This window comes from Gopherus flavomarginatus, chromosome 9, assembly GCF_025201925.1.
Source record: "Gopherus flavomarginatus isolate rGopFla2 chromosome 9, rGopFla2.mat.asm, whole genome shotgun sequence".
Classification (NCBI taxonomy): domain Eukaryota; kingdom Metazoa; phylum Chordata; order Testudines; family Testudinidae; genus Gopherus; species Gopherus flavomarginatus.
In genome coordinates, this window is record NC_066625.1 from 52,586,661 (window position 1) to 52,600,248 (window position 13,588).

General features: G+C 56.1%; 2 protein-coding genes across 2 annotated transcripts in view; one reads left to right on the top strand and one right to left on the bottom strand.

Annotated features, from left to right (window-relative positions):
- The window catches only part of DUOX2 (dual oxidase 2), an 82,452-nt gene that overhangs the window by 41,798 nt on the left and 27,066 nt on the right, over positions 1-13,588 (bottom strand). The gene's annotated exons all lie outside the window — the stretch shown is intronic.
- DUOXA2 (dual oxidase maturation factor 2) lies at positions 4,029-10,361 on the top strand. The gene is made up of 6 exons (XM_050966836.1): positions 4,029-4,175; positions 5,012-5,069; positions 7,012-7,146; positions 7,736-7,949; positions 8,891-9,105; positions 10,162-10,361. The coding sequence occupies exons 1-6, from the start codon at positions 4,029-4,031 to the stop codon at positions 10,359-10,361; spliced, it is 969 nt and encodes a 322-aa protein (XP_050822793.1).

Here is a 13,588-nt window from a genome sequence, read left to right on the forward strand (position 1 = left end):
CCCGCCTCCCTCTGGCCAAGGCACAGCCAGCAGCTGGGGCGCCCAGCACAGCCCTGCCCGGGGGCAGCTGGCGGAAGCAAAGGGCACAGAATGTGCAGGGGAACCCAGGCGCCCGCAAAGGGCCAGGGAAAGGAGGCTTCCGTCCAGAGGGGCCTCTGTCCTGAGTTCTGGCCTCGGCCAGGGAAATACAGAGCCAGCAAGCCCCACACGCGGCTCCCCTGGGAGGCTAGAGCCAGGGACTCAGCCCCTCCCCAGAGAGACCCTCCCGCCCAGCCCCTCCATCAGCGCCCTGAGCAAGGGACCAGCCTGGGAGGAAAAAGCGTCCCCGTGGCCAAGATTTAATTGGGGGTGGGGGCGCGCCCGGCCAAGGGCTCCCAGCCTCGGGGAGTGTGAGGCGGGGGGGGGAGCGCTGTGCCTGGCGCTCCGCATTCGGGCTAGGCACCTCCAAAGCGCAGAGCGACCCGTGCCGGGAGGGAGGCTGCGCAGCGGCTGTGCCAGGCTCCACCTGCCCTGGCCAGGCCGGCTCCAGGACGGCTGGCGCAGCCCGGCTCTCCCCAGGGACGCCACCTGCCCGCAGCAGGACCCTCTGCTTAGCACAGGTGGGCTCCCAGCTGGCCCAGCGCCGGCACAGATTCCACGTGTCAACGGACCGGGGGCGCGGCGCCCCCTGGCGGTGTCCTTCGGGCACCGCGCCGCTAGCGCCCAGTCAGACTCTCAGCAGGTGCATCCCGCTGCACCTCCTGGTCCAGGGCCCCCGCCCCAAGAGGGCAGCACACTCACCTGGACAGCGGGTGCGCCTTGTGTGCGGTGCCGCGCAGCGCTCTCGCCCTGGTGCCTCCTGCCTGGCCGGCTCTGGGCAGAGTGGGGCTGGGCGGCTCCAGCGCCGGGGAGGAAGCGCTGGGGGCGGGGCCCAGCTGCCTCATTTGCATAGACACCTGCCCCGGAGTGTGGCGGGCACCCCTACGGGGGAGCGGGCGGGAGGGCTATAAGAGAGCAGCCCGCGAGCTATTGCCAACACTGCTTGACCCTGAGCGCTGCCCTGCCGGACAGGTAAGAGAGGGGCAGGCGCCCATCCTGGGCTGGGGCTCCAGGCACCAGGGAGATGCTCTCCCGGGCCTCGCTAGGGTATTTCTGCCGGGAGCGGGCTGCACGGGAGAAGCCAAACACCCCGGGCTTCTCTTGGCTGCCATAGTGCAGGCCGTGGGGACTGGCTGTGTCCCTGCGTGAAGATCCTTGGGGACATGACCCGTAGCCCCTTTGCCTGACCCGCTCCCAGGAGACGTGTGGGTGCAAGGACCGTGAAGCCAAGTCCGCGCTGGCCCCCCACGCAGGGCATTGGCCATCCCCGGAGAAGCCCTTGGGGGCCGGGTGGGATTTCATCACTTGCCTGTCCCGTCTGGGGCACCCCAGAGCCAGCTGCACCCGTCTCTAGCCCCGACAGAAATTGCCAAGGGAGAGTTTTCGTAGGATGCTTTTTGCAGGAGAGCTGGGAAACAAACCGGCCGGTCCCCGCGGCGGGATTCGGAGCGAGATGTTGGCTCTGATTTAGTTTTCAACACCCACTCCCCTCGAAATGCCGGGGTTGGGTTTTCATTCCCCTCCCCGCTTGCTCCCCCCCCCCCGAGTCCTTTTGCCGCTGAATGGGGTAGGATGAATAGTGCCAGCCAGCTTTGCTTTCTTTTTTTTTCTTTTCTTTTCTCACTCTTAACTTTTCAAAGCCTCTTCACCCTTTGAACGCAGTCAGAGCCGAGGAGTTCACAAGTTTCATTTGTTACACCTGGGCGATTTTCCCCAGCCTTCTGAAAAGTTTCGGGGAGAAAAAGAAAAAAAGGAAAAACTAACCCCCTAGGTCTAGAAATTCTGGATCCAGCGCCGGGGGGGGGGGACCCCGCCCCGGCTAGAATTTTGAAAGTTCAACGAATTTTCCGTTTTCAAAGTGAACTTTCCATCCGGAATGAAGCCAGATGAAAATGGTTGTTCGACTTTAAAATTTCTCATTGAGAAATAATTATTTAAAAATTTAGAAAGAGTCGCCCCTGATTTCTGCGCGATCCAGGGAATTCCGGGCTGCCGTTCAATGATCAAAGTTTGATGCCGTCTGATCGCCGTATCGGGTTTTTCTCCGCATCTCAGAGCTGCCTGAGCGGCTTTACCAGAACTCGATTCCCCAATTCACACTTACCCTGCGAGCTACCCCACTGGAGTCCCTGCTTGAGAACGCGGGTCGGTTCTAAATTCTAACTCGGGACTTGTCTGCACGGGGGAATTGACCGGAAAAGCTCTTGTGGAATAATTGCTCTGGAATAAATGTGATTTTATTCCCGAATAATTACTCCGCTTTGGAAATACGTTAATTATTCTGGAATAAAGTGATTTCTCCTCCGGAAGAGAGGTTCTACATGGGAACTATTGTGGCGTAGCCATAGCCGGCTCCAGGGGTTTTGCGGCCCCAAGCAGCCAAAAAAAAAAAAAAAAAAAGAAGCCGCAATCGCGATCTGCGGCAGTTCAGCCGGAGGTCCTTCGCTCCGAGCGGGAGTTGAGGGACCCTCCGCCGAATTGCCGCGGAAACCCTGAAAATGCCGCCCCACTCCGGACTTGCAGCCCCAAGCACCTGCTTGATAAGCTGGTGCCTGGAGCCGGCCCTGGGCGTAGTTTATTCCACAGTAGCTATTGCGGTCAATTTCTCTGAGTTGACAAACCTTTATAAACACAGGGAGGGATCCCAATCTAGGGCATAGTAAAACGCTAAATTCCTTTTTATAAAGGCCAGAGTCCTTGTCGGGTGTTTATTCGACTGAGTTTAGGTTCCCGTGCTCTGCCCACCTATTTTCAGTGAGTTGGAATATTCGGAAACTTTCCCCTTTGCGGCTGAACTGTTCCGAGGTCTTCCCGGGAAGATGAAATGATTTTTGCTGAAAAGTTTCAGCAAAATCAGTTTAGCTATTTGTGAGAAATGAGAAAGAGGAGAGTGACAAACAGCCCGGACTATGCATGAAATAGAAATAACGCTTTTTAAATCTGGCTGCTTTCTAAAGAAATCACACAACAATCTTAAGAGATAATCAAATCGGACAGAACAGACCCGGCTGCCACGAAAACTTATGGCAAATATGTATCTAAATCTCCTAGGCAGCGTTAGAAAATGCCAGCTAATACACCTGTGCTCCAGCCAGTCTGGGGAGAGGCGGGGATTGCTTAGAGCTGGGAACTCCGAGCCAAATCCTGACTCTGCCAATTGCTCCCTCTTTGACCTTGGGCAGCACCTCGCACCCCTTTGGTGCGCATACAGGATTCCTGCTCTGCCAGGCTGGAACGGGGGGTATTTGTTGCTGGTGGCGATGTCCAGCCCACCAATGGCATTTGAGACCCAGGGCCAGGAAACGGAGCAAATACAAAGCCAGCGTTATAGATGCAGAGCGCAGCCTGCGGCGCGTCTGAGCGCCTGCTCGCCCGGGAGATCGCTGGCTCGCTCGCTCCTTCGGGTGCAGTGCAAGGCGCACCGCAAAACACACGTGCCCTGATTCCCGCTGCTGCGGCGCCAGGCAGGTCCCAGCTAGTCCCCGCCCAGCGCGGAGTGGCGGCACTGGCTGCCTTAGGGTCAAGGGGAAGGGGGCAGCTGAGCAGCGGGGAGCAGAGCGGCGCTCGGTGGGGTGCCCGCCCGCTCCCACAAGCCCAGATCGCCTGGAAAACGGGGCCCTGAGACTAGCGGAGCCTTTGTCCGGCGCGTTTCCTCTGGCCCCGGGCGCGTTCCATCATCTCAGGCACGTGTCCTGGCGCCGCTCGGGAACTCGGAGGCGAGGTCAGCCCAGCCCAGCGCGGGGAAGCCAGGGCCGGGCAGCCGCCCCCGAACCCCGCACAGAGATGCAGCCGATGGTCCTGGGGCCATCCCAGCCCTCTGCCCGGGGCTTCCCACAGGGCCCGGGCGGATCCCAGGTCCGAGGCGGTGCTAGACACCCCGGCTCTGGGCACGTCTAAGTCTCTCTCTGTCTCTCAGGTTCGCTGCCCTCTGCCCAGCCCCAGCCTGCACAATGACTCTCTTCGACGGCGTCTACCCCTTCTACCCGCAGCCGAGGAAGGCCTACGCCTTCGATGTCAGCTCCATCATCGTCATCGCCGTCTTCCTATCGCTGGGGCTCAGCTTCCTGCTCATCCTGCCGGGGATCCGGGGCCGAGCGGTGAGTGCCCCAGCCGCCAGCCGGTCCCAGAGAGACTGAGAGGGCTGATCTGCTACCTAGTCCATGCAGGCCCTGGCACCCCCAGACCTCTGCCAGGGCACCTCAGCCCTGCCCCCTGCTCTGCCAGGGCACCCCAACCCTGCCTCACAGCGCCCTGCTAGTCCTGCACTATAGCCCTGACACCCCCGAGCTCTGCCAGGGCATCCAAGCCCTGCCCCACAACGCCCTGCTACCCTGGCACTATAGCCCTGACACCCCCCAGAGCTCTGCCAGGGCACCCCAACCCTGCCCCACAGCAGCCTCCTAGTCCTGCACTATAGCCCTGCCCCCTGCTCTGCCAGGGCACCCGAGCCCATCCTGCACTATAGCCCTGCCCCCCAACTCTGCCAGGGCACCCCAGCCCTGCCCCACAGCGCCCTGCTAGTCCTGCACCATAGCTCTGCCCCCTGCTCTGCGAGGGCACCACAGCCCTGCCCCACAGCCCCCTGCTAGTCCAATCCTGGGCTTCCCCCACCTCTGTATTTGCCCTTCCCCTCTGATAGGCTGCACCTCCTGCTACTCAAGTCATGGCCTCTCCCCGCCTCACAGCAGTTTTTCTGTAAGTCCAATGATGTTATTGTTTGTTTCTATTACAGTAGAGCCTAGAAGCCCTGAGCAGGATTGGTGTGAGGTGCTGCACCAACATATGCAGAGCCTCTGTCCCTGTCCCAGAGAACTCAGTCTCATACTATCTTTGCGCCTTTTAAGTGGTTTTGTTACATTCACTGACTTAGAGAACTGAGGACCTGCTGGGCCACTCCTTACGGCTGACCCCCCTTCCATCTCTCTCCTCATAGAGGCTGTATTGGCTATTCCGGGTTATCCTGAGCCTTTTCATTGGGGCGGTGATTGTTGGTAAGTGCTCCCTCGAACTAGCTAGTGATACATGGGGCTGTATTCCTAGAGGAGGGGCACTTCCTGGTAGGGAGGCTTTGGGTGTGTACAGAGGAAGCATGGGCTAGCGGTTAGAACACAGGGGATCTGGGTTCTATTCCCAACTCTGACTCAATCTTCCTGTGTGACCTGGACAAGTCACTTAAACTGTCTGGGCCTCAGTTTCCCCATCTCTATAATGGGCTTGATAGTATTTTAATGAATGCATGGCCATCTAGGAATGCTGTGAATGTCACTATTCTTCTCTCTGTGGCCACTCGGAGCTTCTCAGGGAAGAGGAATCAAATCCCTCTGTGCCAAAACACTCAGCCCCTTATGTAATCTACAGAAGAATGGCTGTAAGCAGGACAGAGGCCTCCGATGCACCGCTGAACAGTTCTGGTGCCAGCCAGTAGAGGGCAGTGGTGCATGTACACATACCTGCATACACTGTGGTATTTGCCCCTCTCACAGGGGTGCTGAGGGTGGCCGAATCCCTGTTTGTAAAGCTCACTGGGACCCTTAGAAGGCAACTGCTGGAGAGATGCTGAGTGTTGTTACAACTGGCAGCACCCAATAGCCCTAGGGATCGGTCCCTGCCATTTTTGCAGGCTGCTCCCTGAGTCCAAGTGACACGGGAGCACTCTGAGGAAATGCAGAAGACTCTCAGAGAAGGGGCGAGAGGCAGCAGGTACAGCCCCCATCGCCTTCTCTGGGAGTGAGTCCACCCTCCCTGAGGCACTTGAGAGCTGCCACATGCAGCTCTCAGCATAACGTGACGTCCAAGTGCTGCTTGGGCACACAAGAATAATGAATAGTTTTCAGAGCTGAAGCCAAGAATTTCTCTGTCTGGCACCACCCAAAAGCCCAGTTTGGATTCCCTAGATAGATACTCTGGCTCTGTGACCCCCTCACAGCAAGTACTAGGGAGGGGAGGGGTCCTGAGTACTCAGGGATCATACCATTTTGCAAGCCCCAGTCCTTCTGGACTGCAGTGTGTCTACAGCAAGATCTCAGAGTTTGCCCTGGGGGCATTTCCTCCGAATTCTCCCCCTGGGTGAAAGGAACAGGTCTGGGTTTCTGCCTCCACAGCAGAAGCAGGAGGTTCAGCCCCTGAGCCTTGCAGGGAGCTCAGGCAGCTGCTGAAGGCCCCCCCGTTGCAGGCCACCCCAGCTCTGATTCCCCCATTCCCTGGCAGTGCAGTGTCATTGGAGCTGGGGTGCTGAGAACTCTAGGGTCTCTGCCTGCCCCACCACCGCCCCCTTTGAGGCCTGTTCTCCACAGGTCTTAGGTTGCATGAACTAGACATGCCCCATGGCCTGGAGGGGGGACAATTTGATGCATCCCCTCTGCCCCACTCCTTCACACGGACTCCCAGACCTCCGAGCATCTCCCCCTGGGGTGAGGGGTTGAGGAAGAGCATTCTGGCCCTGTGGGCTGAACCCTGCCTGAGACAGGGAGGCTGTGCAGGCTCCATCTTTAGAGCTTTGAAAATCAAAAAGGTTCAAGGATGAATGAATGGTTTGTTTTAAAAGGGGGCAGCTCAGCAAACAAGGGGGGCAGCATAGGGCAGCTGAGCACCCTGCTTGGGGCTCCTAGGTCTGCTGGACCATGCCCTTGTCACGGTGACCCTTTGGATCCAAGATGTGAAGGCTCCTCTCTGCTTCTATTTGCCATAGAGCCAGGCAATTCTGCCTGGAGGCATCCCAGACAGGGCTAGGTGTGAGACTAAAGAGTTTATTTCAGTAGTGAGAAGCCAGTCAGGGCCTTTTGGAGCTTGGCTGGCCTCTGTCTTTGAACAGATGATTGCGCAGAGTCCATCCCTACAAACCCAGACTCTGCCCACAGTTGGTGATCATGAGGGCGGCAGCGCCTGGTGCCAACCCCCTGACTAACTCCACCCACGATTCCTCTCCCCTCCCAGCTGTGCAGTTCACCGGGGACTGGGAGACTGGCCAGGTGACAGCGAACACTTCCTACAAATCCTTCAGCCGCACCATGGTGAATGCTGACATTGGCCTGCACATCGGCTTAGGGGGAGTCAATGTCACGCTAATAGGTGAGTGCAACGCTGGGATGCATCAGTCAGTGAGACGCAGCCCATGTGCACAGCACGTGGGGATCTCTCCCCAACCCTGACTTTGGACATCGTAGCATGAGCTGTTGGCCACTCACTTGGTTGTAAGGCCACCAACTCCACTACTAGCCGCAGGGGCCCCATACATTTCCTCTGGCTTCCAGTGCATGCTGGATACCAGTCTGCTTGCTGGGCCACCTAGATCCTGGGGGCGAGGAGGGGTGGGGGGGAACTGCCTGTAACATGCAGTCCAGACTCTGGTTGGGGAGAGTGCAGTTGCTTATCACCCGGTCAATACTTTCTGGATTCTGGGTCACATCCATGACACACAACCCTCCAGAACTGGTCAGCCTGGGAAGATCTGGGAAGGGGAGACAATAGGGCTTCTCATCTTTCTGGGGTGACTACCCCAAGGCAGGCTGGCGGTATGAAGGGGCAGTAATCTCAGCAATAGCCCTGCCCTTGAGGTAACTAACTGGCCCCTCAGTTACTGCTCGGCCCCCTGGATCCCCACACATTGTGGAATCTCTGTTCTGCCCCAAGGCTAACGAGACGCTTCCCTTTCCTGCAGGAAACCCAGTGAATCAGATCAATGAAACCATCAACTACAACGAGCACTTTGCCTGGCGCTTTGGAGTAAACTATGACCAAATCTACAAGGAGGGCCTGGCGAAGGGGCTGCCTAGCCCCATCCTGTACGTGGCAGAGAAGTTCAGCCAGCAGAGCCCCTGCGGCGTGTACAGCCAGTACAGGATCTCCGGCCACTACGCATCAGCAACTCTCTGGTGAGCCTCCTCCTTCTTCATAGGGAGCCAGACAGTCTCCCTTCCTGAGGGGAGCAGACGGTGCATCCTGGGTTTGCTAGCAAAGCCTGCTGTGCTGGGAGACTCCTCTGGAAAGCCAGCACTGGACTCCCATCTCTGGGAGCAGACATGGCCTGCAGCGGTGCCTGCCTCCCCCACCCCCCGCTGCAGTGGGGTCTACACAAGTCAACGCATTCACAATAACCATACAGCAGCCAAGTCAATCTGTAGCAGAAACCAGGCCCTGGGGGTCACAGGTGTAGGTTGGGGGGAGGGGGGGCTAGAGAGTGCTCAGCATTGCTGAGGATCAGGCAGGTGCCTAAATATGGATGGAGGAGTCTGACTTTAGGCTCCTGTTTTTCAAATCTTGGCCCGTTGCCTACGTCCAGGAAGCACGAGTGGATGGGGAGACTGCGGGTGAACTTCACGGGGGCTGGACAGATGGGCGAGACTGGAAATATGGTCCTTCCGATCTGACTTGGAACCTTCCTTTGACTTGGAGTTCAGGGTTGGAGCCCACCCCCTCTGGGCGCAGGGGGCTGAATTTGCTGCAGTCTGCCTCTTCCCTTAGCCTGCCCCTGGCATGGCTTTCAGTACCTCCTGGCCCTTTGCAGAACTATGAAAAAAAGCTGCTCCACCCCCTACAAAGGAACAGCCGTGTCCCACATTCTGTCCATGGGTACCGCTCCTCTGTCTTGGCCCGTGGAAGCTGGGAGGAGCATCCAGTTCTCTGAGTTGGCAGTGCCTGGGGAAAGCCCAGGAACAGCCTGGAGCTCCTAGACCAGCCTGGAGGTGAGCGTTCAGGGAGTGAGGGGGTTACAAGGCCGCAGCTTGCCCAGCAGTCAGTTTGGTGCCAAAACAGTGGCCCGTTCCAGTGGCTGTGTGTGGGTCTCATCATTTTGTGGCCTTTCTGTTCCCACCAGGGTGGCATTTTGTGCTTGGCTCATTTCCAACATGCTGTTCTCCATGCCAGTCCTTGTCTATGGGGGCTACATGATCCTGGTCACTGGGGCCTTCATGATCTTCTCGCTGCTCTCCTTCTCCACGGTCAGGAACTCACCCATGTGCGCCATCCAGTTTGGTCCCGCCTCCTTGCAGATCGTCTATGGGGTATCCTTCTGGCTCACGCTTGCAACAGGTAGGCATCACACTTGCTTTGTTTGTAACATGGTTCCAGGGAAGACCAGGTGACGGAGGAGGAGGCAGATTTGCCCCGTGCACCTGCTGCTTCTTGTCCAGTTCCAAGTCCCTCACAGCCAACCCGTGAGGGTCAGAGCCATCAGCTATGAACCTGGCCATGTTGCTCCATGCTCTGCAGCTCCCCCTGGGGCTGATGCAATGCACGTGTTCCCACAGAGCACAGGAGCTTGTGTTTTTTCATTGGACGTTTGATTGTGATTGACATTTCTGAAAATGTTTTGGTAGAAATTATTAGTTTTGGCATTTGGAAAAAAATTGGGATTTTTAAAAACTCATTTCTTTAACTGAAAACGTTTTTTTAAAAAACAACTTTTTTTGTTAAAAAAAATCACAGGAAATTTAAATATCAAAAGGAAAAAATATTAAAATTTTCCGCAAAAAACCCCTGTCATTCTCCAGACAGTTCTGCTGAGCAGGCTGTATCCACAGCTGATGGAACTCAGCTCTGAATCGCTAACACCCAGCTAGCCTGGTCTCCGGTGCTGTTTGGAGGAACAGGTCTTATGCTCAACAAAACGTACCAGTTCCTTTGCACAGTGAAAAGCATCGCTCCTGGCAAAGGGGTGGAGTGGGCTGGCAGGTCACTGTGGGATTTTTTCAGTAGATTGTGGAGTTTGTATGCACTTAATGGCCGGAGTGGTAAGAATTCCCACAGTCTATGTATGTTCCCCAAAATGTCCAGCTGATGGCGCTGCAGGGTGCGGCATGGGATTTGAAAGGGGGGCAGAGCACAGCAGCCCATGGTGCCAGTCACTGCAGTGAGAGGTGGAAGGTGATGTGACAGTTCCCCATTTGGAGGCTGTTCCCTCTTGCCTGTCAGAATACACACAGGGGGCATCAGCTGGGTGGAAGCTGGGCTGTGTCCCAGGCTGGTAGCTGGGTGTGATCTGTCGCCCTGCGGGAGGGACATGCTGCTCCCAAAGGACCCTCCTTGTGTGGAAGGTGCACAGAAGGGGAATTTGCTGAGTGTGTGTGCATTGCTTGTGTCTTCCAGGTCTGCTGTGTTTCCTGATTGGGGTGGTAGTGGTCGCGTTACATTACCTCCGACCTAAGGTACTGAAAGCCTTCTTTGATCTGAGCGAGGACAAAGAGGAAGGGGATGCGATGCTGGGGGAAGCATATGGCAACCCCCACTTCCAGGCAAACAGAAAGAATCCTTATGACAACTTTGCAATGACCATCGAGGCGGTCTAGATGAAGCTTCTCCTCTCTCCCTAGTTGGACCCTAAGCAGGAGGGACCGGAGCACTAAGGAGTCAAGAGCCTTCTCTGTGTCTCCGCTGAGATCAAACTCGCTTGTCCTGCTGGCACCTGAGAAATCAGCAAGCACCTTGCCATGCTCTGCTGGGCCGAGAACCCTCCAAGTTCGTCTCCTCTCCAGCGATCTCCAGAGAAAGGGAAGGTGCTGCCTTGGAGCCAGCAGGGACTCAGCACATGGGTTGCGCTGCATAGTCGCGCTGCTCAAATGGGTTCCCAGGGGCCATTTCCACTTGCACTTCCACACCATTTCTGGAGTCAGGTCAAAACCCTCCCTTCTCCCACTGGACTCACATCTGGCTATAGATGTTGAACCCACGAGTAGGGGGAATGGAATCTCGCATGGAGGGGCTGTGACACCCACATACAATAAGTATGTGAGACACACTCGGATCCTGCAGGCGGGACTGAAATGCTACTGGCATCCAGTATTCTACGTAACAGACTGAAAAGGCCAATCCCAATATGAAGAATATTCAAGCTCTTTAGTATGTTCAATGAGCAACTCTGGGCAGGGGTGGGGGGAGTGGCGATAGATCGCAAAGAACAACAATCAAGCCATGCAATGACGATCCCTAATGAGCTGCCTCCTGGTGCAATCCTGCAGGTCAGCACTGCACCTCTCTCTCTGTTAGGGAGGGCAGCTGGAATATTGGCACGACAAGACAGCAGGGGAGCATTGCACTAAAGTACTGCCAGCAACCACAGGTATAGATACAGCAAGGGGGTAGAAGTACCTTCATGGGGAGCAAGCGTTGCAGACTAAAGGGCTCTAATCTAGCAGTGAAAGGCAGCACAAGAACCAATGGCCGGAGGTTAAAGCCAGCCAAATTCAAAGTGGAGAGAAGGCCCCAGTTGTACACAGTGAGGGAGCTTAATGACTGGCACAAACTCCCAAGGCAGGAGTGGATTCTCCATCTCTGGAAGTTTTCAAGTTCCAGCTGGCATCTTTCTGGGCCTCACAGCCTTTAAGGCCAGAAGGGACCATCACAACCTCCTGCGTGTTACAGACCACAGACCCTCTCCCACCCACTCTGGCAAAAGGCCCATAACACAAGTTATGAGGCTCAATACAAGGGCAACGGGGGTGAAGTTCTCTGGCCCGGGCCATACAGGAAGGTTACATTAGATGATTGAATGGTCCATTCTGGCCTTAAAAACCATGTATCCCTGCCTGCTTCAGCAGTCATATTGGGTACGCGCTGTATGCTGCCTGTAGCTAAGAGCACAGCCATGGGCCTAATCCACTTGCTGGAACAAGGGCTTAGGGAGGTTTCACTTTAAAAAGAGATGCATTGGGTGGGTACAAAGCTGAATGACTCCTAAAGCCATGGATTCAGTCGCTCGTACCAGTCACACCCCAGGTCCCACGGCTTCGCTGGCATCTGAGCCAGCCAGTCCTCTGTCTTAGGCCAGCCCACCCTCATGTTCCTCCTGTAGCTCTCAAACCCTAGGGGCCACACCTGGGGCCTCGCCCCTTTGAGATCTAGCTCCCTGTTCCCCCTGGCGAGGCAGCACTTGGGCTCACCATCACCTACTGCTTCCAGAGACCCTGCTGTCACCTCCCTGGTGCTGTGAGTCACCACCCCGGGCCCAGCTTTCTGAGCCCTCTGTAAATCTCCCTGTGATCAGCCAAGCCCCTTGCAAGTGGTTTCATGAATATGCTGGGGCAGAGGATTTGTGGGGTAAGTGCCCACAGGCAGGCGAGCTCCACAAAGGAGACACTAAGGCTGAGCGTGGGCCCACAGGCAGGTGGTCACATGGCAGCACCTGACTGTCTGACAGTGGGCAGGCGGTGGGGGACCGTGCCTTGGCGCCGCATGTCTGGTGGGCTAAGAGCAGGAATGCAGGTGTGGGGGATGGGCCTGTGCGCAGACTGCCATGCCATTGTGGGGACTGGCTTCCTAAGAGAATCTTCTCACAGAGCCCGATTCTGTGAGGTGCTGAGTGGCTCTCCAGCTGGAGGCACATGCGCCAGTCCTAGGGCTGCACAAAGGAAAGCAGCGTGTTTGAAGCAGCCTGGCTCCCTTTGCTAAACCTGGGCCTGACCTCAACTGAGCTGTGACCCAGCACCCATTGCCAGCACTGCGGTGTGCAGCCGCTCAGGGGATTGGGCGACTCTCTGTACTGAGTGGGTCCTGAGAGTGGGCATCACATCACACTGAGACTCCATTGTCTCTTGGCTGGCTCCCCTCGGCTAGGCTGACCTCTGTTTATCCAACATTCCCTGCTGCATTTCAGCATCTGTGCACATGTGATTTGTGATGTGTCTGGGTGAGTTTTGGAGTTTGTGTATTTATGCTAAGAACAGCATAATAAAAACAATAGAAATGTAGCAATGTGCAGGCTCCTGACCTTTTCTGACTGGCTGGGCCAGCTCCCAGGGGCGATTCACACAGTGGGATCTGAACCTGCGAGGGGCTGCTCGCTCCTGTCTTTTCCACCCCCCAATAGTGCCTCAAAGCAGCCTCCCAGCAAGTGTCAAATGACACATTTTGAAGCAGAGGTGAGACAGGATTTTCTAAAGCACTTAAGTGAGTTAGGAGCACAAGTCCCACTGAATGTCAACCCAGGGGCTCTTCTAATTGCACCAGGGCCTCAGAAGGCCCTCAGCAGACCCAGAAATCCAGAGGCTGCCAGGTGGTAGAAAGCCTGAGGAGAACAGAATCTAGTCCCCAATCTCTGAGGCCCAGATCAAAGGTATTTAGGCTCCCCACTTCCACCGAAATCACTGGGAACTAGGCACGTAAATGCCTTGGAGGATCTGGACCCAAGTCATAAGCCCACAATGCCTCTATTTCTTGTCACTTAAACTCAGCTTTCGCATCTGCAAAATGGGTATCATCCTACCTGAGGCTGTGGGAATCTGACATCTGGCACATTCGGGGGACATTGCGTATGGCAAAAATCTTTATTGGGCAGTGGAGCTGCAGCTCAGGGATTACGTGATGAGTCAAGATACAGTTCCTGGTATCAAAGGCTGTGAACAGACATGATGACATCATGATTGACACCTCTCCAGCAGCCGTAGCTAGGAGTGGATCAATTACCAACAATAACATCCTCCACGCTGTAATGCCCTGAGATCTGTGTTATCTACCCAGAGCTGATAGGTGCTGCCTGATTCACTGCCAGCCGCTTCCTTTGAGCTGGGATTGCGCTATA

What these genes read in the sequence shown, in the direction of transcription:
- DUOXA2 (XM_050966836.1), top strand. Translation starts at nt 4,029, where the DNA reads ATGACTCTCTTCGACGGCGTCTACCCCTTCTACCCGCAGCCGAGGAAG. An exon ending in CATTGGGGCGGTGATTGTTG is followed by an intron (nt 5,070 to 7,011) that starts GTAAGTGCTCCC and finishes CTCCCCTCCCAG; the next exon opens with CTGTGCAGTTCACCGGGGAC. An exon ending in AGTCAATGTCACGCTAATAG is followed by an intron (nt 7,147 to 7,735) that starts GTGAGTGCAACG and finishes CCTTTCCTGCAG; the next exon opens with GAAACCCAGTGAATCAGATC.